This window comes from Tiliqua scincoides, chromosome 1, assembly GCF_035046505.1.
Source record: "Tiliqua scincoides isolate rTilSci1 chromosome 1, rTilSci1.hap2, whole genome shotgun sequence".
NCBI classification, from domain to species: Eukaryota; Metazoa; Chordata; class Lepidosauria; order Squamata; family Scincidae; genus Tiliqua; species Tiliqua scincoides.
In genome coordinates, this window is record NC_089821.1 from 36,542,322 (window position 1) to 36,569,724 (window position 27,403).

At 46.0% G+C, this 27,403-nt stretch overlaps 1 protein-coding gene across 1 annotated transcript in view; it reads left to right on the top strand.

Moving 5' to 3' along the window:
- The first annotated feature begins 16,727 nt into the window (after positions 1-16,727).
- SLC6A5 (solute carrier family 6 member 5) overlaps positions 16,728-27,403 on the top strand; it is a 61,440-nt gene continuing 50,764 nt past the window's right edge. Inside the window, exons 1-4 of the mRNA XM_066614982.1 lie at positions 16,728-16,833; positions 18,676-18,849; positions 25,129-25,270; positions 27,064-27,196. Coding sequence (XP_066471079.1) covers positions 16,728-16,833; positions 18,676-18,849; positions 25,129-25,270; positions 27,064-27,196 — 555 coding nt within the window. The remainder of the gene's footprint in view (positions 16,834-18,675; positions 18,850-25,128; positions 25,271-27,063; positions 27,197-27,403) is intronic.

A 27,403-nucleotide genomic window follows, 5' to 3' on the forward strand; every position in this document is an offset into this window, starting at 1 on the left:
CACTGTAGGAAGCTCCGTGGACAGGCTTGCCGGTCCCTTTTGCCCCCGGTGGGGTCGTGCAGGCGGACTGAGAGGCAAGGCTCCGTGAAGAACCAGTGGGATAAGTTGGGTTTGACGTGCCGGAGTTTATGGGCAGCTCTTCAAACTTCCAGAGCCCCGGTTGGATCCGCAGGATTCTGAGTCACCGATGCGCCAGGCAGGGCCCCCCCTCTTCCTCCTCCTCCTCCAACCCACTTAGGAACGGTCCCGTTGGTGAGAAACTGCTCGCTGAAGAATCCAGGCGAAGAGCCCCTCCGATCTGCCTTAACTCGACCACCAGCCGCGCGCCCCTTTGCGCCTCCTCGCTCGCTCTGCGCTCAATTCCGCAGCTGGGCTCGGATGACGCCAGTTCGAGGCCCCCCCCTCGGCCACGCAACCACCCGCCCTTCTTGCCCTCAAAAGGAAAAAGGGGGGAGGGGGATGAAGGGCAAAGGCGGGGGAGGATTTTTTTTTTTTTTTTAAAGGCAAGGAGCCAGCTTGGCTATTTATAATCCTTCTCCAAATAAAAAAAGACCACTGAGCCTTCAGAGCGCTGGGCTCTGCTGCCCACTTGAACAGAGATGACGCCAACAGCCAGGCAAGGACACCTCGGGGGCTTATTGCGACCCAGTCTTGCGTCTTTCTGGCTTGGGAAAAGGACCTGATCCATCCACACCAGGGTTCCAGGAAGGGGGTCAATACACAAGACTCGCTTTAAAGCAGTGATTTTCAACCTTTTTCATCTCACGCTGACAAGGCACTGAAATGGTCAAGGCACACCACCAGTTTTTTGACCATTGACAAGGCACACCACACTGCTGGTGGGGGGGGCTCACATCCCCCAATGGCCCTACTAATAAATGATACACCTCCAAATTTCCGCCGCACACCTGGTGACCATTCACTGCACACCAGTGCGCCATGGCACAGTGTTTGAAAATGGTTGCTTTAGGGGCAGGCAACTTTCCTTTAAGGGGGGGGGGGCTTTTCACCCTGTGACGTGCAAGTAGATTTGGGCATTGCGGATATGAGTTACAGTGCAAGCCTACGCATCCCTACGCAGAAGTAAGTACCATTGTATTCAAGGGGGCTTACTTCCAGGAAAGTGTGGATAGGGTTGTGGCCTTAAAAGGAATTGAAGCGGGTCTACTCAAAATTAAGTCCCATTCTGTTCAGTGGGGCTTGCTCCCCGGAAAGTGTGCATAGTTTCAGACACGGGGGACCCAAGAGAACTCAGCACAGGGCTCTGGGGAGGAAGAACCAGCTCGCTGTGGTTAAAAAGATACATTCCCAAGTACCTCGGGGAATATTACAAAGGCTGTGATCTCCTCGCTTACATGAATCTTAAAGCCATCTGATAGCCCAATCCTATCCACACTTTCCTGGGAGTAGGCACCATGGACTCTAAGGGGACTTACTTCTGAGTAGACATGCATAGTATTGGGCTCAGCCTGTAACTGAAAACAAAAACTAGGGACAAGGCGCCCTCTTACACTGGGGGCGGAGGAATGGAAACGTTGCGGAAGGTTCTTTCCAAACACGAACCTTCGCTTTTCGAGTTCTCCTTGGTCGTGACTCACCTTTTTCTAAAGTGTTTTTCACTGGAGGTGAATATGCTTGGTCTCGGTTAGTTTGTTAGAAAAAAATTAAAATTCGTTTATGTCAAAATCAAACTATAGGTTTTTCTACTTTGGGGGAAAACAGTGAAAAGTTTGCTTAATACCTCACACGCATCAAAATAGAAAAAATAATGTGTGTGTGTTGTTTTTTTTTAAATTAATACCTATCCTACTTCGAACGCGAAAAATCGAAATCTTATTTCTTGAAATCTCTCTGCCCAGCCAGTCAAGCTCTGTCTGACCAAACTCGTCGTTTAGGGTGATGGCTTGTCGCTTTTAATTTAGTTCCCATATTCAAAGCCTCTATTGGGGTGGAGTGGAGTGGGCGATTCAGTTCCCAAACCGCTCTGTGGCTAGGACACGATCCCAGCCACTATTGATTTCAGGAGGAGCTTATAGCTTAATTTTGGTTGAATTACTGCTCTTCGTTTTTTAAGAGAAAAAGAAGAAAGCAACATTTTAAAAAAAATAAGGCATATTTTGGTTTCTTTGTCTTAAAAATTATCCTTCCCCCGCTATCTTGTGCAGTGCTACGTTATTTATTATTTTTAATATATATATCTTGTATTTTAAGTCTTTTAAAAATGTTTTCGTTTGTTTTTTAGCACATGGAATGCCTGGCTTTTATTCCCTTTAAAAGATCAAGAGATCTTGAAGGTAAAATCATAAGAACAGCCCCGCTGGATCAGGCCATAGGCCATATGGAAAGGTAGTAAAGGTAGCTTTAAGACTACCTTTAAGCAGCGCCTCTGATGCGTTTCTCAATTTGGGACCGTAATTTGAAACAAAAGCACACATAGCAAAAACCATTACTTACCAAGGGCTGCTCCCCACCCCTATTGGTTCTCTCCCCCCCCCCCACTTAATGCACCAGATAAATATCTTGCTAATCGTGGTAATTACAGGAGTGTCGATTTGAGACCGAGGAGTTGAGCTACAGAAAATGCTGGGCTGCTACCTTTAATCTCCAGGGGGAGAGGTTGTCTGTTGAGGACCAAAAACCCAAATGACCCAGTAAACCACTCGAGATCACTCTGTGCACCAATCTGGGCTAATAGCATCCTGTCTTCCGTGGAAATTTATGCTAGACGACTGCAGAGAATCAAGTAAAACACCAAAACCCCTTCTATAAAGGGAATGTCTCAACTGTTTACATCTAAATAACAACAGACATCATTGCCTATAGCAGCCCTCTGAATGGTCGTCAGGTGTGCTGTGGGAGTTTGGGAAAGGGTCATTTATTAGTGGGGCCATTGAGGGAAGTAAGCCCCCCATCAACTGTATGGTGTGCTTTGTCAATGGTAAAAAAACTGATGAAGTGCCTTGACAATTTTAGTCCTTTATAAGTGTGTCATGAGACAAAAAAAGGTTGAAAATCACTGGCCTATAGACATGCTTACACCAAAGCAAATCCTGAAGTCCCGGAGTAAAGCACTGGTTTACTGGTGGTTTATTGGTGGTCCAACAAGCCCCACACTGAACATTGTGGGGCGTCTTTTTGAATAAATACGCTTAGGATGGCCCTGTAACTGGTTGGATTGTGGTCGATCCCCACGTCAACTCTCCTTTCTCCGCAACGTGAATTAGGCGGATCCTAAACTCGCTTACCTGAAAGGATGTCACACTGATTTCAAAGGGACTTGTTTCTGTATGAACAGTCTCAGGCAGTCTGTGTGGGACCCCACCGCCTTTTCACAGCGGACAGATTCGATTCCATCCGTTTAGGCTTAAATGGGCACAAAGGTTTCCTGTCTCACTCCCAGCCCAGTCCTATGCATGTCTATTCAGAAGTCAGTCCCATTGTGTTCAACAGGGCTGGCTTACTCCCGGGAAAGTGTGCATAGGATTGCAGCCTGAATGTGTCCATTAGCATAGCCAGGAAGACGGGTTATTTCCAGTTACCATTGCTGAGAATCGTCCTTATATCGTGTCTTACACTCACGTTTCACATAAGGATAAGCACAGACTCGACGTCCCTCCCATAGGCATTTGGTCCCTGCGCTCACCGTTGTCACTCTCTGTACCCCTTTCTGTGTCTCTAATGTATTGCTTGCGTGAAATATATTTCTATAGAAAAAATAATAGATAGAAAGACTAATAATAAAATTGTTGATCCACAAGGCTCTCTCTCTCTCTCTCTCTCTCAAATTTCCACAGGAGTGTGGTTAAGGCTGCAATCCTCTCCACATTTATCTGCGAGTATGTCCCATTGAATACAATAAGACTTACTTCTGAGTAGACATGCATAGGCTTGTGCTGTGAGTTCCCAGCATGTACACTGGACTTTCCAGGGTGGGTTATGGGCACAAGGGACCATTTCTTTATTTCATCTCCAACTAAACCTTTTCTCATTGCTCAAGAGAAACAATGAAGGTGTGATCACCACGGGCAAACTAAGGTGTATATTATTCACTGAGAGGTGCGTGGGATGCCTCAGCTTGGCCATCAAGATAGCATTCATGGGCACCTTGCACCAAACCACGGAACTTGAAAACGATTCGGCAAGATCGACCCCGTCCCCCGCTTCACACAGCTTGTGTCTTAACAGACTTCTACTAAAGTGGTCTAGGAGAGAACCCCCAAAAGTCTCTCTGTCTTTTTTGGGAGTGTCTTTGCGGCTGTGGTCAGGGTCGCCTGGGTGAGGTCTATCTCGGAGTTTTGCGGACAGAAGGGGGAGAACTCCCCCTCCCCTTTTGGCCACCTGAAATCGAGTGGCCATCTCTCCAGGTGCATTCGGCTCCGCTTTGCCCCCCCCCCACATGGAATGACTCCGGAGGGGAAGGGGAGGGGCCCCTTGCACACCACGGTGAGACTCCCTGCAAACTTAGTGCTTTCCAGCTGCGCCACTGCAAAGGAGAAAGGTGACGATGGCGCTGCTGGCGTGGGGGTGAATCCTCTCGCGACGCGCACGCCTGGGGGGACTGGGGCCGCGCTCATTGCAGAGGCTCCTGGCCAGGGGCGAGCGTAGCGCAGTGCGGGGGAGCGAGGGGGGCGGGCAGAGAAGCCCCCGTTCGTGCTTTGGGCGCAATCGGACGTGTTCCTCGCATGTGCCTCTCCTAACGAGACCCGCAAGAAAGTTCTGCTCGGGCTGGGCTGGGCTGGGCATCTCCCCAGATGAGTCACAGGGAACGCGCACATCGCCACTAGCGCCCTGAGTGACAGCCAGCCAGCCAGCCAGCCTGCGCTGGGGCTTCGGCGGGTCCCTTTAAAAATCCGGATCCAGTGGTCATGATTTATCCAACGCCGATTATCCAGAAAATGTCACGCGAAGGGCACCTTGCTATGCACTGACGCAAAGCCCGGCTTTCCCGCGGAGCTATAGAAAGCTTGGCTCTCTCCTGAGCAGGACCCAGTCCAGCCCTTCTGCCTGCTCCGCGCTTCTTAGCTCTGGCTTCCAGCGGATGCTCTTGGCGAGATGGTAAGTCAGCGGTGGGGCTTTTTCTGCACAGGAGACTCGGGATGGGAAAGCCTCTTCTTACCGGTTTTCTCATCCCCTGGATCTGTGCTCAGATTGAAATTAAGGGTGGCTGCGATGGGGGGGCTGAAAAGATTCCTAGGGGATGGAGATGAAAAGAATTTCCTGGGAACTGGCCAAGGTCCTGAAGCCCCACATTCCTCCGTAGCCGTCATTCTATATCAGTTATTTTCAATCTTTTTCGTCTCAGGGCACACTGTCAAGGTGCTAACATTGTCAAGGCACACCACCAGCTTTTTAATAGCTGACAAGGCACACCATGCTGCTGGTGGGGGGCTAACATCACCCTAATAATAAATGCTCCTCTCCCAAATTCCCGTGGCATGCCAGTGTGCCATGGAACACTGGTTGAAAATCGTTGTTCTATATCATACTGTGGTGACCATATGAACAGGGTGACCCGACGTCCTCTTTTTGCAGGACATGCCCTCTTTTTAAGACTCATGTCCTGCAAAAGAACTTAACTGTATCATGTGAGGGCTTCCCTGAAGACAGAGCATAGCCTTCTCGTAATTAATAAATTATATGTAAGATAATTTAAAATTTAATAATAAGTAACATAGTGTTTAAATTAACCACATGAGATCAATAGACGAGTGGTTTTAGCTTTTAGTTTGCCATGTCCTAAGTTTTCTCAGATGTCCTACATTTTGGGGTGCCTTGTCCTCTTTTGTTGTTATGACATCGGGTCACCCTGCATGTGAAGGGGGAAAAATGTCCATGTGTATATTCCGAAGCTGCATTTGCTGGTTAAGTGAATTTTGGAGATTTCTGAAACTGGACAGCAAGTATATAGAAGAAACTGCTTGGAATGGAATTACATATTTTCTTTCAAGTATAGCAAAGTCTGTACATGGAGCTATCCATATGCTAGTATGAGTGTAGAACTACTGTTATTGTAACGCAGGAATTTCAATTTTAAAACCTCTTCGAGAGAATTAGGGTGTAGAAAATTAAAAGAAGTGACGGGAGAAATGTGACGGATGTTAAGTAGTCTGAGAGTCCAGTCTTATCCATATTTACTCAGAAGTAAGTTCATTGAATTAGGTGGGCTTTACGTCCAAGTAATTTGCAGAAGATTCCAGGTGTAGGCTGCAATCCTAAACATGCTGACAAGGAGGTAAACCCTATTACTCGCAGTTTACTTACAGTATTGGACTATCCAGCTTTTTTAAAATGAGAGACGCTTTAATACTTCTTGCAGTCTCCCCCCCCCCCACCCCACACTCATCGATTTTTAAAAAAACGTTATTGGGACTATCAGAACCAATACTGAGTTTAGTTATAGCGTGCTGGGCGTATGGGGGGAGGGCAACTTATTCCGCCGCCCCCCACCCGCCAGCCACCGTGCCTTGCTGAATGACAGAAAGGAAATGGGGCGTAAAATTAAAGAATCTTTCTGCAATGGTGCTCGGGGAAGGGAGCGTCCAACACTCGTGATGAGAAAATCAAGAAGGTTTGCAGCCAGGCAGAGAGCAGGAGGCGACATTTTATCCAAGGCGAGAACTGAAGGCGTTGATGTTGCCATACCTGGCTGCATTCAGGGTCCTGGAAGAGAGAGTGCCTCACCTGGGTCAGCAGCTCCGGTCATAATGCAAACCGTTGATATTAGTGGCTGCAGTAGCGTAGCTAGAGGGGGGTGCCAAGCACTAAGTTTGGCAGGCACCTGAAAGCGCCGTGCAAGCGATCCTTTCCCCCTCCCCTTCGGAACCATTCCAGGAGGGGGGAGTAAAACGGAGGCATGCTCCCCCCCCAATGGCTCCAAAGGGGAGGGCGAGGGGCCTCTTGCACAAGGCTTTCAGGTGCCTGCAAAACTTAGGGCCCAATCCTCTCCCAACTTTCCAGCACCGGTGCAGCTGCAATGCAGCCCCAGGTAAGGGAACAAATTTTCCCATACCTTGAGGAGGTCTCTGTGACTGCCCCCCCCCCCAGGAAGCAGTGCATGCCCCATTGGCACAGCTGCACCGGCTGGGCCCTTAGTGCTTGGCACCCCCTCTAGCTACGCCACTGAGTGGATGCGTCCTTGTTACCTGGACGTTGTTGTTGTGCCTTGTTACCTTTGCTCGTCATTCTCCTTTCCTTTCGTTCTTGCAATGCGCTCTCGTAGGATTATGCCAGTCCCAAGGAGATGAGCCAGCAGCTTGTCAACAGCCCCGAGGCGGGGGCCACCGGGCCTCTGGAGGGCGCAGGGCTGATCCGGAACAGCCCCGAGAGCGAGCAGCCGCAGAACCTGCCTTCTTCCCAAGTCCCGTCCCAGCTGGCCAAGGTGGCCACCGCTCTCTCCAACGACCACTACCCTCTGCCATCCGACGAAGCCCAGCGCAGCGACTGTGAGAGGACCAAAGTGGGCACCTGCAAACTGGCCCCCGCGCAAGCCAACGCCGCCCTGGGCAAAGACCCCATCGAGCCCAAGAACGCCCCCGGCAGCGCCGCCAACCTCGCCCCTTGCAAGATCCCCCCCTTGCAAAGCACGGGCGGGCGGGCGAGTCAGAGCCCGGGCAAGGGCACCCTGGAGCAGAACAACGCCGCGGGCGCCTGGGTGACCCTGAGTCCCAGCACCGTGGTGCTGGGCACCGACGGCAACACCTCGGTCCTCCCCGGCAGTGTCACGGAGGTAAGTCCTGCTGGGCCCTGCCGCGACGCCGAACTGGTCCCACTGGTGTCCTGGAGAGGGGCAGGTGCGCAGGGCACGAATTGGTAGCCCTTGAAAAGAAACACACCGGAGAAAGCAAGGACTGAAAATGCTGCGTTATTGAATTCCATTCCTAATCGATACATTATCGATACTGCCTCTTCTCCTGGGGACAAAAGGCTATTGCAGACTAGGGTCAAGGCTGGAGGTGGTGCCCTTGCTTGGGCAATAGAGGGTGATCGTGGTTGAGCACTAGAAGGAATCCCCTAAGGGAGGATTCTCAATACGTTCTCCTGTGGTCGGGAAGACAGGCAGACTTACCTGGGAGTCTGCACCCATGGAACTCCCTGCCACAATTTCTTCCGAGTAAGAGTTTTTAGGAGACCGTTGCGTGCAGAAAGGTGTGTTCGCTGGTTGTTCTTTGGTTGTACGTACACACACACACACACACACACACACACACACACACACACACACACACACCCCTTTAGGAAAACATTTCAGCAGTCAGTTTTGTTGAACGGGGAAGCAGAAATCAGAAAAGTTGAATATCTTTGTATTAATGTCTTATAGCCCAAGCTTACCTTACCTTACCTCAGAGGTAAGTCCCACTGAGTTCAATGGGGCTGACTCCCAGGAAAGCAAGCATAGGATTGCAGCATCAGAACCCATCTATGCCTGTCTACTCAGAAGTAAGTCCCATTATAGTCAATGGAGCTTACTCCCAGCCTGCGGCTGCAATACTATCCATACTTTTCTGGAAGTATGGGGGTGCCTTTTACTTCTGAGTAGACATGCCTAGGCTTGCCTGGCATGACTACTGTTAGCTGGCAGATGTCTTCAGGCTTTTGGTGGCAGCAGCGACATTTTCAATAGGCAGGTAACAAAGGCTGAGCGCCAGGGGGGCGTTCGCCGGTCCCTGCAGTGGGATGCCAGCCACAGAACGCTCCAGATGCCGCATCGCCCATTAACCTCATTAACCTTCCCCCTCGTGCGGGGGGGGGGGGTCGCTTAAAGAGGGGCTCCAAGAAGACTTGGTTGACTGGGAAGAGCTGCATCTCCCCGCGAGCCCCTGTTCCTTTTGAGCGCCGCCCCCCCCCCCCCCGCTGCGCCTTCAGCAGGGCTGGGAAAGGAGCCCCCCTGGAAGCCTCTGCCTGCTCACCCCATGGGAACCCCATAAGAAAGAACCGCCCAACTCACCCAAGCAGGGAGAGAGCTGGCGCTGCTGGCAGACCCTCCGGACCAGGCCGGGCGATCAATCACTCCAGCGCAGACAAGCCCAGCGTGGCCGACCGACTCCGGGTCAGCGAGCAAGTCCCGGGCTCTGCTGCGTGGAGGGGAAACGCGGCTGGGGCGGTGAAAGCGGCGCACAGCTGGGACCCTGGCAGAGCAGAGCAGAGCAGAGCGATCGCCCAGGACCAGGCTGCAGACAGACTGAAGGGGAGAAGGGCGCCTGTCTCTGACACTGGCCTTGGGCTGCAATCCTATGCACACTTTCCTGAGAGTAAGCTACACTGAAGACAATAGAACTTACTTTTGAGTAGACGAGCATAGGCTCGACCCGCCTCTGAGATCCCTCTGTCTCGACCCGCAGACGACTCAGGCTACAATCCTATCCACACTTTCCTGAGAGTAAGCCCCATTGACTATAATGGGGCTTGCTTCTGAGTAGACAGGCATAGGATTGGCTCTTAAAGAGGAGTGGTTCCACTCCAGTCCCCATTGAAGTCAGTGCAGTGATGTAGCTAGAGGCGGTGCAAAGAACTAAGTTTTGGAGGGAGCCTCACTGAAGCGTGCAGGGGACCCCTCCCCTCACCTTCGGAGCCATTCCAGGCGTGGGGAAGCATACACCTTGCAAGCTGCGGTGAGGCTCCGTGAAAAACTTAGTGCTTTGTCCCCCCCAGCTACGCCACTGATCCAGTGGATCGCTTCTCACGACTTCGGTGGTGGCGACCTCAGCCTCCGAGCGGTCCTGCTTCCGTCGTGGGTGACCTTAATTCGGGACGACTCCCCAACAAATTTTCTCCCTCACGGAAGCCACTTGGGTTTGATCTGTACATTCAAATCCGAATTCATGTTCCAGCCCCCCCCCCCCGTTGGTTACGGACCTCCCGCATGAAAGCAGTCTGTGGGCAGCAGTGACCACTTGCCCCGGAGCGCGGACCAAGGGGCTCCTACAAAGACCCCAACGGAATCCGCTCTCACCGAGCTGCAGGCATCTCAGCTCCGGGGGTCAGCGGAACGAAATCGGCCTCAGGTCTATTATTTGAGGATAATATTGAGGATATTATCCTATCCACACTTGCCTGGGAGTAAGCCCCAGTGACCACAATGGAATTTACTTCTGGGTAGACATGCATAGGATTGAACTCTCAGTCTAACTAGTCTGCAGATTGGGGGCCCAATCCTATCCAACTTTCCAGTGCTAATGCAGCCATGTCAGTGGGGCGTGTGCCACATCTTGCAGTGGGGAGACAGTCATGGAGGCCTCCTCAGGGTAAGAGCACATTTGCTCCCATGCCTCTGGGCTGCATTGCAGCTGCACCAGTGCTAGGATTGGGCCCTGGGATTGCTCACACGCAACCATCACTTTTGGTAGGATCCAGTATGCCTGGGTCACGTAGGGTCGACCAGGATTTCAGGTCGCCAGATGCAGGGTGACCAGTTGTCATAAGGACAAAAGAAGACAAGGCACCCCAAAATGTAGGACATCCAAGCGAAATGTAGGACACGACAAACAAAAATTAAAAACACTCGTCCATTGATTTCATGTGGTCAATTTAAACACTGTATACTTATTAAATTTAAACACTATATTATATATAATTTATTACATATAACTTATTAATTCCAAGAAGGCTATGCACTGCCTGCAGGGACCCCATGGAAAAGGAGGACATTTAAGTTCTTTTCCAGGACAGGGCATCTGATCAGCCTGCAACTACATCTGGCCAAATGGGACTATTCAGCTACATTTTCGAAAACCTGCTATTATCTCACAAGCCAACTCATCTCCAAAAAGGGGTACAAAATAAAATAAAATTAACACGTCCCTCCATTCTGGCTTACTGTAAAAGGCGCGTCCCCCTTTGTAAGTGCACAATCCTAAGCATGGCTACTCAGAAAAGTCCCATTGTGCCAATAGAGCTTACTCCCAGGAAAGTGAGCCTAGCCGCCTTCGAGTCCAGCTTAATTCACTGCTTGCCACCACCACCCCCTCCCAAAAAGTTTGCATTTCAGTGTCGGGCTCTTGCTTTGAGATAGCTGAGCAGATGAAAGCTGAACTGGCCCCTGGGGGATGGCAGGAGCCGAGAGAAAAAGGGCATCGCTCCCCAATCCGTGCCGGCCTCTCCCTCGTGGCAGACCTGCGTGTGAACTAGACAGGCGGGTTGCGCAGTGCCTGCAAAGTTGGGGGAGGGGATTTCAACTGCAGCGTGTGTGTGTGGGGGGGGGGAGTGAAACCACTCCCCCTTCCCAGGTTCAGCCAAAATAGTTTTCGTGGGACTCGGAGACAGGGTGACCAGATCCAATGGAGGACGCGGTGCCTCTACCTTTAACCTTTGTATAAAAGAGGGAATGTGGGCAGGTGCACCGTGCAGCTCAACATGAAAGGGTTTTAAAATCTACACCTGCCAAGATTCCCTCTGCTATACAAGGGTTAAAGGTAGAGGCACTCTGTCCTCCATTGGATCTGGTCACTGTGTTCAGAGAACCCCCACGGCCGCCCCCGAAAAAAATGCCTCCCTCAAAAGGCATTGTGAGCAAAGCAGTGGCATAGCTAGAGGGACTGCAAAGCACGAAGTCTTGCAGGAAGCCTCACCGGCGTGCAAGGGACCCCTCTCTCCCCCATCAGAGCTATCCAGGCTCCCCCGCTTGCCCCCCCCATGCAAACTCCGTTTTAAAATATTACATAAACTCCGTTTTGCTCCCCCCGCCTGGAATGGCTCCGGAGGGGAGGGGGAGGGATCCCTTACACGCTGTGGTGAGGCTCCCTGCAAGACTTAGTGCGTTGCGCCCCCTCCAGCTACGCCACTGGTGGAAAGTTCGGTTGCCACCCCCTTCTGAGCGTGATTCTCCCCACCCCAGTCGGAGTGAACGTGCCAAAGCCTCTCCTGGCCCTGGTGGCGAACGCCAGGCGGGCCCCCTTCCCTTCCCCACTCCTGGCACGGGATCTCTGTCAGCGCCCAGTGGGGACGGGCATAGAGGGGCAAGGGTTCCCTAGCTTCATCATCATCCACAGCGCACTTCTAACCTCAGGAAGCGCCATCCTCTCTCTCCAGGGAGGCGATGGGGAGGGTTGAGTGGGTGGCTACCAAGGGCTTCGGGATGGCGAGCGAACGCCCAGGACACCCACTCACTGGCCCCGGGCGAGCGCTTAAAAGCGGGGCATCCCCCGACTCATTGGGGCAATCCCCCTCCAAGGCCTTTTACTGCTGAACGCAGCCGCATCGCACCGGTGGGACTCCTTCGGGGGGGGGGTGTCTCCGGACACCCCCTGCCCCCCCCCCCAGGCTTCGTCGGTTGTCGTTCTGGCTTAGCCCTTGGTTTGCCACGGGCGAGGCTCAGGTGCCTGTCAAGCAGAGCGGACCTTCCCTTGGAGGGGTCTGCAGGGAGCATCTGGGACAGGCAGAGGAAGGATTTTGGCCTTCGCGTTCACACGTGGGGGAGGAAGGGAGGGAGAGGCGCTTGGAGGGGATGGTGTGCAACCCCCAAGACATCCCATCTCATCTCATCACCCAGACATAGAGAACCCTGTGGAAATCTTATTGTCTCAGTGGAAAACACCTGGAAAAATTTCCCCATGGATTTCCACTGAAAATGGGGAAGTTGACTTGCTTTTAACCCATTCGTGCCCTGCCCGCAGATGTACACATTTGGCCCCTGTTGCGCATATGCAACGTTGGGCAGAAACGGTGTAAACGCTGCAAGGTGGACTGAAGAGTGCGTGGCTTGGGCTGGATGACACCATTATTTCTGTCTTTGCAACAGTTGCTCTGTGATTTTGCATGCACGCCTGTACACACACACACACACACACACACACACACACACACACACACAGAGTGTATTTTATTAACGGCCCAACCCGATCCAACTTTTCAGTACCAATGGAGCCATGCCCATGGGATGTGCACTGCGTTCTGTGGTCGAGAGGGCAATCATGGAGGTCTCTTCAAGGTAAGGGAATGTTTGTTCCTTACCTTGGGACAGCATTGCAGCTGCATTGGTGCTAGAAAGTTGGATAGGACCAGGCCCTAAGAATCTTTATATACCGCTTTTCAACCAAAGCGGCTTATATAACAAAATACAGTAAACCCATCCCTGGTTCCCTGTCCCCGAAGGGCTCACCGTCTAGTCAGATGCAGAAGTCACCGAGCCCAGCCAGGGGTGGCGGCAGGTGCTTCTGACCTGACTCTGCTGCCAGGGCTCTTCGGGTCCACATGATGCCTTTGTGTTTGTCTTCTCCCTCCTTTCCTTCAGGATGACGAACAAGGGGATGAGAATAAAGCTCGGGGAAACTGGTCGAGCAAGTTGGACTTCATCCTCTCCATGGTGGGTTATGCAGTGGGGCTGGGCAATGTCTGGAGGTTCCCGTACCTGGCCTTTAAGAATGGGGGAGGTATGGATTTTCCTCTCTTTTTACATCCTGCAGCTCACCAAAGGGGTAAAAAACAAAAACTGAGGCCCTGATCCACGAACCAGTTAAAGTGGAACACTTGGCTTCTACTGGTTGACATGAGAGCGCTCTGCTCAGCTGGTTTTTGGATCGGACTGCCAGCCTGCAGATTAAGTGAGGGGCGGTGTTGGGGGAGGAAGGGGAAAGGGACTGTCTTGATAGCAGGAACCTATCAGTGTGTTCTGGAAAGCCATGGTCACAGATATTCCATGCCCTGGATTTTAGAGTTATAGCAGCTATGGCGTGATCATTTATCCCTACTCAAGATCACACAACCCGGATTAGTCACGCCCTCTAATTCAGTGATTTTCAACCTTTTCCATCTCAGGGCACACTGACAAGACACTAAAATGGTCAAGGCACACCATCAGGTTTTTGACAATTGACAAGGCACACCATGCTGCCAGTGGGGGGGAGAGGCTCACAACTCCCGTTGGCCCTACTAATGGGGCCATTAGTAATACTAATACTAATTACTAATGGGCCCTACTAATAAATGACCTTCCCCCAAATTCCTGTGGCACACCTGTGGACCACGCACGGCACATCAGTGTGCCATGGCACAGTGGTTGAAAATGGCTGCTCTAATATAACCGTTGTACAATCCGAGAAACTAAACCTGTTTTAAAAAAAAGGTGACTTCCTCATAGTATTTCAGTGAATATTGTGGGTCAGGTAGAGCGTCTAATTCGAGTTAGTGACTGTGCAAATGAAAGAGTGGTAGTTATCTCAGTGCAAACTACAACTATGTTCTCGTCTGTCTAAAACTAAGGGCATAATCCTATGTCCCTATGCAGAAGTAAGCTCCATTGCATTCAAAAGAACTTACTCCCGTGTAAGCGTTCATAGGGTTGCAGTCTAAGGCTGCAATCCTATGCACACTTTCCTAGGAGTAAGTTCCATTGACTATAATGGAACTTACTTCTGAGTAGACATGCATAGGCTTGGGCTCTAACTCTTCGGTTGAAAGTCCGCAATGCTTTCTGCGGAGTTCGACGCTGCCATTGATTGACCTGCATGCAGGGAATATAACCACGAACAGACCGCCCCCCCCATCCTGCAGTGCATTCTTTTGATTGCAGCCGATCTTTGGACTGGATGCGCCCCCACCAATCAGCATTAAGATGGAATCTTATTCCTGATCACTTGCAATGAAGGCCATTGAAGTGAATGGGACTCGCTCCCAAAGACAGGTGTTTAGGATCGAGGTGAAAGGCGGGTCGCATCCCACGTCCCTTCTATAGAGACTACCTCGGAACGGAGGGATGAGCTGTGATTACTCCAAAGGAGAAATAGACCAAAATGATGGCGAGATCTTGTTGCTTTAAAAAAAAAAAAAATCTGTAGTGGTAAGCAATCCTTTGGGAAGTGTTTCTATTCAAACGGCTGTAGTTGCCCTTAAAACAGGGGTGGGCAAACTTTCAACTTTAGGGATTCTGCACCTTTGACAATTGCCTTCAGCTTGCTGATGAAAACAGGCTTATCAGTAAGAACATGCTTCAGAGGTGGGCTTTTTGCATTAAAAAAATACAAAAGCTTTGCAACCCAGAAGTGTTGTTGGTTCCAGGACAGCATCCTGCCACCTCTGGGCAGCAGACGGAGTTGCTCCAAACTTCAACATATGGAACCTACCAGAAAAGGTGTTTGAGAAATGCTGCTGCAGCCATTTGACCACAGGTTGCTAGTCACTGATAAGGGGCACAGGCTATACTTATGATGGCACGTAAGAGATCCCTTACGTGCATCTTGCAGGCAGGCCCTTATGAAATTTAGTAGACTATAGTGCTGTTGAATTCAAGGGCTGAGATGCTGTGGGCTTTTGCTTGGATGTAACTCACTAAATTTAGCACCCCAATAGGGACAGCTTTCAAAACCACAAAATAAAAAAAAAATCATTTTTGTATCCTATAGCCCTATTTGATGCATGCACAGTTTATTCAGAAGTGCCACTGAGCTCACTGAGTCACTCCAAGGAAGGACACAGGACTGCAGCATGAGGAGCTCACTCCCAGATGCTTTACATAGGCAGAGTCCCATTGGCTCCTCACCTAGTCCCAGTGGCTTGTGGGTAGCCTCTGGCATGCCCACTGCAAAGCTCTGGCTTTTTTTTTTTTTTTTTGCAAAACATAACCCATCCTCTCAGTAACTTCCATACCATCTCATTATGAACAGCACAGGCACAGTTACTTCTTGCCAGATAGACTGGGTAATTCAAGCCTTCTCAGTTTACCCTGTAGCACTGCATCATAGTAGCTTTTGTGGGCTAGATTTATAAAGGGAATGAATGAGACAGACACATTTGTTTGAAAGGCTGCCACATTGACTGTTCAAATACTATTTTTATTTTATACTGAAATTAAGGTTTGGCTGCTTCCAATGCAGGCTACATAAAATGAACCTGGTTTTCCTTTCAACACCCTCCAGGAAGCTATGAGACACAGTTGTAGGTGATAATGAGAGAAATTATTAGTCCTAATTGAATTAGCTTCACCACCTGCAGCAAATCTGGCAGCAGTCTCAAATAGTCAGCCTTGGTTGACACTGTGCAGTAGCAAATCCATAATATACCCAAAGGAAAAGGAGGGTCAGGAGTAGCTGAACTCAACAAGGCAACTTCTGGCAAGGTAGCAAGAGGGGGAAGGAAATAGTCCTGTGTATGTCAAGGTAGCTGAGCAGATGTCCTACCTAACCCTTGGCATGTTTGCCCACAAGAAAATTCAGCAGTGTTAATCCCAGACAAGTGTGTATAGAATCACAGTCTGGATTGGTGCAACTCATTGTGTGCCTTGTTTTAACTTATGCACACTGAGAAATACATCCTCTAGAATGCAGTGGACTTTTTTTCCTGAGTAAATATGCTTCAAATCTGGAAGCATGTGTGCATAGACTTAAAATATATTTGTTAAATGAACTTGCTTATTCAGTCGCAAGTCCCGTTGAAATAAATGAGACTTCTGAGCCTCAGTCTGAAACAGACCTATGCTTCAGCAGTAATTGTAGGTTTTATGGTGCATGAAAATACCTTCTGTCAGTCTGACCACTGTACAGCCCTTTTCCACACAAGGGGTCCCCACCACTTATCATTAAGGCATATTGGCTAAAGGTTCTCAGAAAGGAAAGAGCTTTCCTAATTCTAAAAGCCTTGGTATTGCTTTGCAGAGTTCTTGTGAGGATGAATGATATAAGGTTTGTAAAGTACTTCTATGATGTGTATGAACATGATAGTTTTAATGTGCTCTCCCATGCTGTCTCTGAGTTCTGTCCTCTCTTCTCCCATTAGGTGCATTTCTTATTCCTTATTTAACCATGTTGGCCCTGGCTGGACTTCCTATTTTCCTCTTGGAAGTTTCTCTGGGGCAGTTTGCTAGTCAGGGACCTGTGTCTGTTTGGAAAGCCATCCCTGCCTTACAAGGTGAGCAGAGCAGGACCCCAGATCTTTCTGTCTCTCATTTTGAGAGAACTGCCATTTAGAAGATTATGAGTTGTATTCTTTTTAAGTAAGAAATATATAAATGGACACTCCTCTGTGGGGCTCTGCTGCTAGATTGGGGGGGGGGGAAGCATGTCCATTAGCCTTACTTTGACCTTGAGATGACCTTGCATTGCCTAAAATTGCAGCAATGCAGCACTTTTTGTTTTGTCACCAGTCTGTGCTGCATTTCACAAATGTGTTGTTTTTATTGACTCATGTTCTGTATTTCTGTCTAAGTGACAGCTCTTCTCTTTAGTGCTAAATTGATACATACCATGTAGCTGCTTCCAGTCCTGCATTAGTTACCTATGTTCCTGCTAGCAGCTGCATTTGGAAGTACCATTCAGGAGTGGGGGGAAATGTAGTGCAAGATTTGAAGGCCTGCTCTGGGATATACAGTATGCAAGATTAAATTGCAACAAAGCAGCATATTTTAAGAATGTATCGTATCTTTGTCTACAGGGTGTCTTAAGAAAATGTACACACACTTTGTAGTGTCACATTTGTTATGCTATAATTCACACACATACTGCATATAGTGTATTGCTTGACCCAGGTAATTAATTAGACCAAGTGCTAGAAATGTTTCCCATTGGTGTCTATACTGCTGACATTGTTGACTAAAGCCCAAATCCTAACCAACTTTTCTGCACTGACACAGCTGTGCTGATGGGGCATGTGCTGTGTCTTGCAGTTGGGGGGGGGGTAGTCAGGGAAACCTCCACAAGGTAAGGGAATGTTTGTTCGTTACCTTGGAGCTGCACTGCCCTTACCTCAGTGCTGAATAGTTGATTAGGATTGTGCCCACAGGGATCTGTAAACGTCCACTAATACGTGTATAGAGATGGGTTCTACACCTCTCTTCAGTTGCTTCCCTTAGGTAAAGGTGGTCCAACATATGGCCAATGGGCACCTTAAGGCCTCTTTTGGTAGCCCTCATGAACCCTGTTGCTGCACCACCACCACCATCTCCTGCTTCAGCGGCTTTTCTATGTCCCTGCTGCGCCGTTCTGGCTTTTCTTTTGGAGAAGGAGAATCTGGAATAGAATGGCAGGGAGATCACAAAGCTTCACCACTGCCTCCTTCTCCTTCTGCTACTGCCTGAGCCTGCCAAGTGTCTTCAATGGTTCAAAACCTGGATGCAATGGGTGCTGACATGATAATGTCACCGCCAATTACTTCCACATTTGTGCCCTACAGGGTGGGGCCAGGGTACTGTGACCCCCTTAATGGTAAAAGTTGGATTGCCCTGCCTTAAATGCTTGAGTGTTGCAGGTTTTCTGCAATGAAGTATGTATGAACTAGAGCTTATTAAAATGCGTGTGTTTTGATTTCTTTTTAAATACTGCATAATAAAGAATAACCATAGATATTGGTGCTTCTGAGGAAATAATGACATGTGATTTTAAACATGGAGTGGTTGGGATGGCTGCCCAGCCTCTCCAAATGGCATGATTTTAGGCCTAGCAAAATGAAAAGACATGTGGTTGTGACATGACAAAGGCTGCAACTTGCTTGGGAATAAGCCAAATTGAACTCTGGAGCACTTGCTTCTAAATAACCTGTGCATGGCTACTCAGAAATAAGTTCCATTATGTTCAATGGGGCTTACTTCCCGGAAAGCATGTATAGGATTGCAGCCTAAATATGGGTAGAATCGGGCTGTATACTGAGCAGTTTCTTTAAAAAAAAATAGATTGACTGGACAATCACAACATGGTTATTCAGTTCTTAGCTCAACTGGGGAAGCCTCTCTCATTTTTCCTGTTTTTCTTTTTCCAGGTTGTGGTATCGCTATGCTGATTATCTCTGTCCTAATAGCCATATATTATAATATTATATTGTGCTACACAATTTTCTACCTTTTTGCTTCCTTTGTACCTGTGTTACCTTGGGCTTCCTGTAACAATCCATGGAACACACCGGATTGTAGAGATAAAAACAAACTTTTGCTAGGTAAGTTAGAGTATGTGACTGCTTTACACTTTTGATTATTTCCTGTTGAACACTGGTTATGAAATCTCTGTACTGGTACAGGAGACATAATTCTGCTTTTAAATGACTGACAAATAAGTATTCCATTGGTTAGTTATAACATTTTTCAATTTTTTCTTATAATTGTGAGCTAAGCAGATGCATACCAGAATTTTGAGCTAATAGTGAATATATATTTTGTAGTATCAATAATTCTAGCACATATATCTCTATCATATGCATTTGAACCTTCCATCTATGATACTTCCATCTATAATACTTCCAGTCTGTTCTTGCACTGCTAACACAGCATCCTATGTTTCCTATCCACAGTGTTCTTGGAAGGAAACATAAGACTATTAAGTCCAACACAAAGACTCGACCATCCACATTCTAGCGTTCCACTATTTGTTTATTAGCATATCAAGGATTTAGAGATGCAGATTTACCGTCTGCAAACTTCTTATACTTGGATTGCTCTGGGATCACTACAAAGGGCCCAATCCTATCAAATTTTCTAGTGCTGGCGCAGCCATGCCAATGGGGCGTACACTGCTTCTTGCAATTGGGGGGGTAGTCACAGAGACCTCCTAAAGGTACATGTGTTATCTTACTTCAGGGCTGCATTTCGCCAGTGCTGGAACGTTGGATAGGATTGGGCCCTCACTCTTCTCTCCTCCACATTTTTTTCCTCTCCATTCTCATCTTTCTTTTCAAATTCAAGGAGGAGAAGTGGGAGTGGCAAAGAGGTTGAGGCAGGTGGCCCAGCCTTGCCCATCTGCCACCTGAAGCAGACACTTCATATTAAGGATTAGCTGGCCCTGTGATAGGAGAATGGGCAAGGAGAATAACAGGTGTGACACCTTTTGAGTGACCAAATTGCAGCTGATGGGCCTTTCTGACTACCAAATGAATTTTGTATGTTTAAAATTACATCAGCTGGATTGAGCAGGCCAGATAATTTATCATTATGTCAGTATAGGTCTAGGTGTGTCACAGACAGGACATCTCTTTTTGAACCTATGAACATTTAAAAAAAGACATAAAATAGCATTCCAACTAGTTCTCTGAATTAGCTGATCTAGGCTGTCAGGAACAGGTATCATAGGAAAAACTAGTGGCCCCTTCAAGACAGATGGGTTTTTCAATGGAAGTATGGGCCTTTCCTTGTTGAGTTTATGGCTGCAAATACTTCCCAGAACAACTATAGCCTTTGCTGGTACCAGCAAAGGTTAGAGAAAAAACATACCTACTTCTTTGTCATGAAGGATGCCCTTAATGTAGCAACTTCCAGAGCAGCAGTCATATTAATCTGTTGCAGCAGAAACAACAAATTTTAGCTTTATTATTGAACTTGCCCAAATGCAGCTTTAAACAAGAAATCTAGGAAGAAAAGTGCCTGGTTAAGAATCTCATTATGTTGTTTTCATGACTAGTGACAGATGTCAAGGAGGAAAGATAAGATTTCAAATAAAAGGTAGAGAATAAGTGATTGCCATTTCAATATAGATTAAGTAAATAATGCTGTCGTATGTTAGTTTGCACTTCTGTAACCCTTAAAATCAATCTTCCTGTGAGGACATCTTGTAAGACAAGAAAATACAGAATGTAATGGGTATGATATCCTCCACAAGTACATATGTGGACATATATTTGTCCACCTCTTAATAAAAGATTACCATAGTTCATGCAGGTTGCCTAATTTGTTTTCAGTACCATCGTGTACACGTGAATCTCAACCATCTAAATTTGCAAAGCTCATTCTACATTCCTCTCAGTAGTTAAATTTATTAGAGAGGAAAATTAACTGAACGTGTTAATCCCAAATTGATGTGAAAGATGACATTGCTATGTTCGTTTGTTTTTAAATGCATAATGCACTTAGCTTCATGAGATAGAGTCCTTGATATGGCTCAGGCTGAGATATAAAGAATTGTACAGAAGGAAGAATTTCACCAGTTGGGGCTTTTTCCATCACATTGACACCACAGAAGTTGTGTGTGATAGAATGTATACCTTCAGTGCATCTTAAACAACTAACAAATGCCAGGCTCACATTCTGAGGCCCAAAGTCCTATTGACACTTTGACATCATTGTTCCTTAGTCTTTCATACTCTCTCTAATGACAGCCCAGCATAAGTGGCATTATCATTGGCTGATTAGTTTTGTTAACAGGGTCAACCTAAACTAAACTGAGTGTGCAAATGCTATGTGGGATTACTTGAAAGGAAGTCCCACTGATATGTATGCACAGGATACAGTCTTAGACTAATTTTGGACATTAAATAAAGATAGAATTGGAGATAATGCACTCATCAAAGGTACTTCTTAAAACTCTTCAGAAGTAACATTAGAAGAGAAGTTTGCATGGAGAAGGTATAAGCTATTCCAAAAAGTAGAATTTGCATTTCTTCTTCCACCCTCTGCTCCTTTTTGAACTTCCAGTAGAAAGCAGAGTAAGGTAAAGCTCAGCTCATTTATGCATCCTGTCTGTCACTTAAAATATACCTCAGTCAGATGACAGGTGCATATATGGTACTAGTTACTATAGGTTGCTGCTATTGAGTTTACTGGTGTCCATGCACTGCTGGTGACTGTTACATGTGCTTCAGCCCTGATATCATTGACAGGAAATGGAATATTTGATTGGCAGTACCCTGTACTGTTTTACACTTCTTCACTTCCCCTGTGTTAACCCCAATGCTTTGGAGCTCCCTCCCCTGGAGGCCTGATTAGTTCTTGCAGTGACATTTAAGTTGGGGTGAGATGCTACGTACTCTTAACTGACTGCTTTTTACAAAATATTATTTGATAAGGATGTGCGAGTTTTGTCTTCTATTCTGCTTGTGAGTTTAAGAATTCATTTTTATTGGTTGAAGCTGTTTTTTGTGCTTTTAGGGTGTTGTAAGCCACTTTGTGTTGCAAGTCATGGGAAAAGTGAGCTCCAGCCACCGAGGGTGGCCATTGCTAGAGATAAGATACTGGGTTGAAAAGGTCAAGGGTAAAAGTATTCTGAAGTTCTCTGGTAGCATGACCTCAGTTTGAATATCCTCTCTTAATTGAGTGCTTAACTTTGACACTGGGTATATTTTTACAGGGGAATCCCCAACCTTCAACACACCTGGCTATCTCTAAGTGTGAGACTGGATGAGTATCTCCAAAAAAAAAAAAAAAAAAAAAGAGCTAAGAGAAAATAGCTGATGTCTGTGATTTCATAATTTGGACATTACTTGATGTACACATGGAGTTGTATTGTTTTTTGTCCTTGAACCAGGCCAGAGATTAGTGATGTCCAGTCAGTGCAATGCCCAAAAGAAACTGATTTCTTCATTTTTACAGGGCGCACCCGGCTTGAAACATGCTTTTGGATTCTCCCATGTGCATTGCAGAGGCAATAGCTCTTAGAAAGATAGCAAACATGAATTTTAAATCTTCCCCCACTATCTGGCATTTGTGCTAGTGAAGTAGACTTCTTTAAGATTCCTCAATTCCTTCTTCTGTTCTCAGATTGACACTCTAATTTTAAACATGATTACTCAGAAATATTTTCCCCTGGTTTTCATGGCCTTGCTTCCAAGTATGAATGTTTGGATTTCAGCCTTGTTAATGTCAGTAATTGGCTTCAGTCTTCATATGCAGCTGAAGGCTAAAGAAATAAGTGAAAAGTGTGTATGCCTATACTGTACATAAAAATGACTTGGCCTTTCCCCCCTAGATTCTAAATGAATGTTGTTACTTATTAATAATTGTCCGTGTAAATGTAATTTCATGCTAGCACCTTCCAGTTTAGTGTAGTCATTATTTTCTGCCTACCGTTCAAGGTTTGATGGATAGCACTGCATGCAAAGATTTGTTTGTCCTATGCTGCAAAAGCCAGGGCTTTCGGGTATGACTGCGCCCTCTGCTGACCAGAAGCATCAAATGCAAGGAAAGTAACAGCTCTAGAAACTAAGCTGTAAAAAAAGATTGGTGCAGTGCAGCAAAAGTGACCTTACGTGTCATCCTGTGATCTCACTCATGTTATGATATGGTTGAAACAAAGTAAATTCAGGCTATCAAGCTGAATATGGCATGCTCAATCCTAGGGCAGATTTTGCCTGGTTCTGAGATGCAAATGCTTATGGACATTAGGCAGATTAAAATAATAATGAAGAAGAGGTGCAATAATACTTTTGCTTGATGATGGCTGTAATCATAACTCTCATATCTGGGCATAAGTCCCACTGAATGCAACGGGATTTACTTTTGAGAACTTTGCACAAGATTGCAGTATAAATCTTCTGACTTTGTTCTTGTGAAATACTATCACCCATATGGAATGTGACATTATGTGCTCTTTTTTTGCATCCACATAATGTAGAGTTACAAAACAAAGGAAAATGTGAGCATTGAAAGAATTCATTTGTATTTGTTCCTAATTTTCTTAACAGTTCAGAATTTTATAAAGGAGACTTTTTGGAAAAGCAAATGCCTTTTATTCAGTGACAATGAAAGAACCCAACACAATATTTGGAGAAAATTATTTAATTTTTAATTTAAAAATATACAGAAATAATCGCTCCACAGCATAAATGCACAGAAGAATTCACAAATGGATACAGTGCTTGATAAAACAGAACACACTGCTTCTATTTAGCAAAATAAAAATCCTCACACTTTCTTTCAGACACAGATATCGTGTTAATTTTGCCTCAGTAACGACATCCCATCCGTTACCCATTCCACTATATTTCATATTCATTAATGGTCAGTGTCCACTGCTTTGCTTAAAACATTCTAACTGGTGCAGTACCAACATACACAATATCAGAGTACAGTATACCACCACCACTCCCTCTGCTGGCTAACTTGAGGTACAACACTCCCCCCAAATGTGCTTGCACTTTCTGCACATAAAGCTAGGAGGTGGCGCTCATGAAATTTAATGACACAGAAGTATGTATGAAGGGCCAGTTTTCACACTAGTGAAACAGAATTTCTTTTTTCTATCTCATTCTAGCTCTCTGATGTCTTGCTTGATCAGTTGTCTATGAACTGAACAAAGGCATTATGCCACAATTGCAATTCCATCCTAATATCAGTACAGACAAGTTATAGCTTCCAGCTGTATGCTGTAGTTAGGAGATAATAAGTGATAATTCAGTCACTTCAGAGAATAAATATTAGGGTTTTAGCTCTGTGACGTTCCATGCAATCAAAATGGAATTTCAGTCTCTTCACAAACTGTGGATGCTCATAAAATCTTGCATTTTATATATTTTGAAAGTCTTTTAAAACATTTTTTTGGGTGAATAGTTCTAGTCAAGAGCCAAAAATTTATATATCCAACCTTCCATTTGGAATGATACAATGTAGCCCCTGCTAACTGGGTTGCTTCTCTTCTGTTTAGCATGGAAAGAGCAACTGTCCCTCTTTTCATCCCCACATAATATCTTTTGCAGTGCCTGTCTGCTGGTGTCTTGTGTCTGTAAGACTGCAGTGTTAGCTCCAGCTTTGTCAGAGGGATGATGGCTTTGTGAGGGGCCCCAAATGGTGCATTTCCTTTATGCATGTCAACTACCGCACCCCAAATGGTACCTGGGAATTGGGCAGTAGACAGGCAACTGTCCTGCTTCACCGCCACTGTGTCAGGTGGAAGCACAAAGGACTCATGTCTGCTGCTGCCTCCTGGTAAGCTGCCCCACTGGGTCCTGATCCCTTGGTTGGGTCCCCCAGCAAGTACCCTACTATGCTCCACCTGTGAAGCCACTCACACACAGCAGATAATAAAATCAAGATTTTACCAAGATCATTCCCACCACAATTAAAGAAGGCGATGAATGAAAATGTATGCATCCTGAATTGGAAGCACCTGTAGTGAAAATCCCTGATTTGTCCCCATTTTTTTTCGCATTTTGGAAATATTCTGAACCCCCCCTCCCACACACACCCAAGTTTCTGAGATACAGTGCGACATACTGCAACACTGCTGATCTAATGTTAATTGAGTGAAGTCTACGTTCTCAGTCAGAAATGGAGCATTCCAAGACAAACTAGATGCATCAGTGGAAATGAAGACTCAAATTTGATTAATGTTGAGAGGAAACCTGTATGTTTCTGTTCAACAAGGCATTGATGTGTAATTAAATCTTAGCCGCTCAAAGGAAATATGGTAAGGATTTTTTGATGGGTGCATGAACAGGCTGTTTGTTATTCTTCAGATGTCTTAGGAAATAGATTAGCCCAATATTCTTACTCTCTTATTATTTGTGTCCCATCAGATTCCTGCATCATTGGTGACCACCCCAAATTACAAATAAAGAACTCTACTTTCTGTATGAGTGCCTATCCAAACTTGACAATGGTAAACTACACCAGCCATGTCAACAAAACTTTTGTCAGTGGCAGTGAAGAATACTTCAAGTAAGATATTTAAAATCCTTTTTGTACTGAACAATTTGAAGATCAGTCTAGATATGAAGTTCACTAGCCTAAACAGAAATCTTTTAAACAAACACAAACAAACAAACAGGTAATTAGTAGCTGAGAAGAAAATTGTAATTGCATTTTCTATAGATGCTTCCTCTAGTATCCATCCGTTGAATATCAATGCCATTTATTTAGGGATGTCTCTCATGTATTGGAACTTCACTAATGAGATGGTTACTAACAGTATGCTGAGAGAAGTAATTTGATGTAGTACTGAACATGTTTCAGGAAAACAACACGAAGTTCTGACATTTAGGGACATCTGTAGTCTAATGATTTGCATGATCTTTGGATTTAGTTCAAGTTCTACCAAGTCAAGTTTTTCAATCCCTGGTCTCAAAGTAAACATTGTACTGGGCATTATAAGTTAGCCTTGCAGGATTGTTGTGACCATTTAATGCACAACATAAACGTTGCTGTACTACTGTGGTTGACCTGTGCTTTAGGAATAAAGTGGACTACACATCTTGAAAAACTGTAGAGCAAGGATAATATAATCTCCACTAGTACTTGCCTTTCATGGTTTATTTATACAGGGTGTTTGCATCACTTTTAATTTGATAATTTTGGGCCAGCAGAATTATTGTAAACGTTTTTGAAGATTGCTACAAGTTCAGCTACAGATTGAGAGTACCAAGCTTGATTGATCCCCAATTACAACAAAAGTAAAACCCTCCCAAAAGTAGAAAACTAACAAGTCATGAAGAAAGGGCATGCTTAGTTATATTCCTGAAACTGATCATTTTCTCTATGGCGAAGTACAGGTACGGCCTTGTTATACATGGATTTTTTTATACACGGATTTGACTCAACACAAATGGCCACTGCAAATGAGAAGGAATGTGCCAATCCCTGGAGAAGGGGAAAAATGCATCCCTTTAAAATCAGTTTAAAAAACTGAACAGTCCTTTAACAATAGCCTCATTAATGAGAGAGAGGGGAGGGGCAGCTGGCTGACAAGCCATCAATCCTTCTCTCTCCAGGCAACCCCTCCCTTCCCCCTGAGCAAGTGAAAGAAAGGTGATCACTTTGCATTGGGGAAGGGAGGGGCTGAGTGAAGCCCCTTTGTAAGCGCTTGGAGGAGGACTGATTGATGGATTGTCTTCTTAATGACTTATCTTACAACACAAAGGTCAGCAAGGCTGTTTTTAAAACACAGGAGCAAAGAAACTTTGTTTTTTAAATTGATTTGCTATAGTGCATTTATTGCCATCCAAGTCAGTGCTTGGAACAGAACCCATGCAAATAATGAAGCTCAACCTGTAATAAAAAAATGCTGAACACTCATCTGCAGCCTGAACTCTGGGAAAAACTTTATAGCTTGATTAAACTGACTGTATAAACTAGCCTTACAAAAATCTTGTCGAATGTCAGTGGTGTTCCCATTTTATGAATGGAAAGCTGGGTCTAAGACAGAGAAAGTGACATCTAAGGCCATACAACTCGTCTATGCTTGAAGTAGGATTTGAACCCAGCAGTACTAGATTGAACTGTAGCTCTTGACCACACTGAGTAGCCTAATATGCATTGTCAACATCTGAAGACAATGGTAAACTTCGAATTGACTTTAATGGTAGTGAAGTGCATACTCTTTAAAAATATTTGAGTGCCTATTGAAAGATGGGTCCTGGAGGACTTATAGAAGAGGTTAGGTTATTAATAGATGCAAATGCATACATGGGGCAAACATAGCCTACAATAGCTCACACTGGTATTTTGACTCTTAGATATTATGCATTGAAGATTTCTGCAGGAATTGAATACCCTGGTGAAATCAGGTGGCCTTTGGCATTCTCTCTCTTTCTGGCTTGGGCGATTGTCTATGCCTCCCTGGCTAAAGGAATCAAGACATCAGGAAAAGTAAGTCTTTCATTAAAGTCAGGACTGATACACTGTACTACTGAATACCTAGGCTTGCTGAGAAATTAGATCACAGCAAATACTTCACAGTACTTACTAACTCTGGTAGTAGCTGGAGTCTACATCTTTTTTTTTTATTGATATGAATACTTTGTAAGATATTTTTAATATCTTTTTTTTTTTTGCAAGTGTCTTATGACAAGTGAT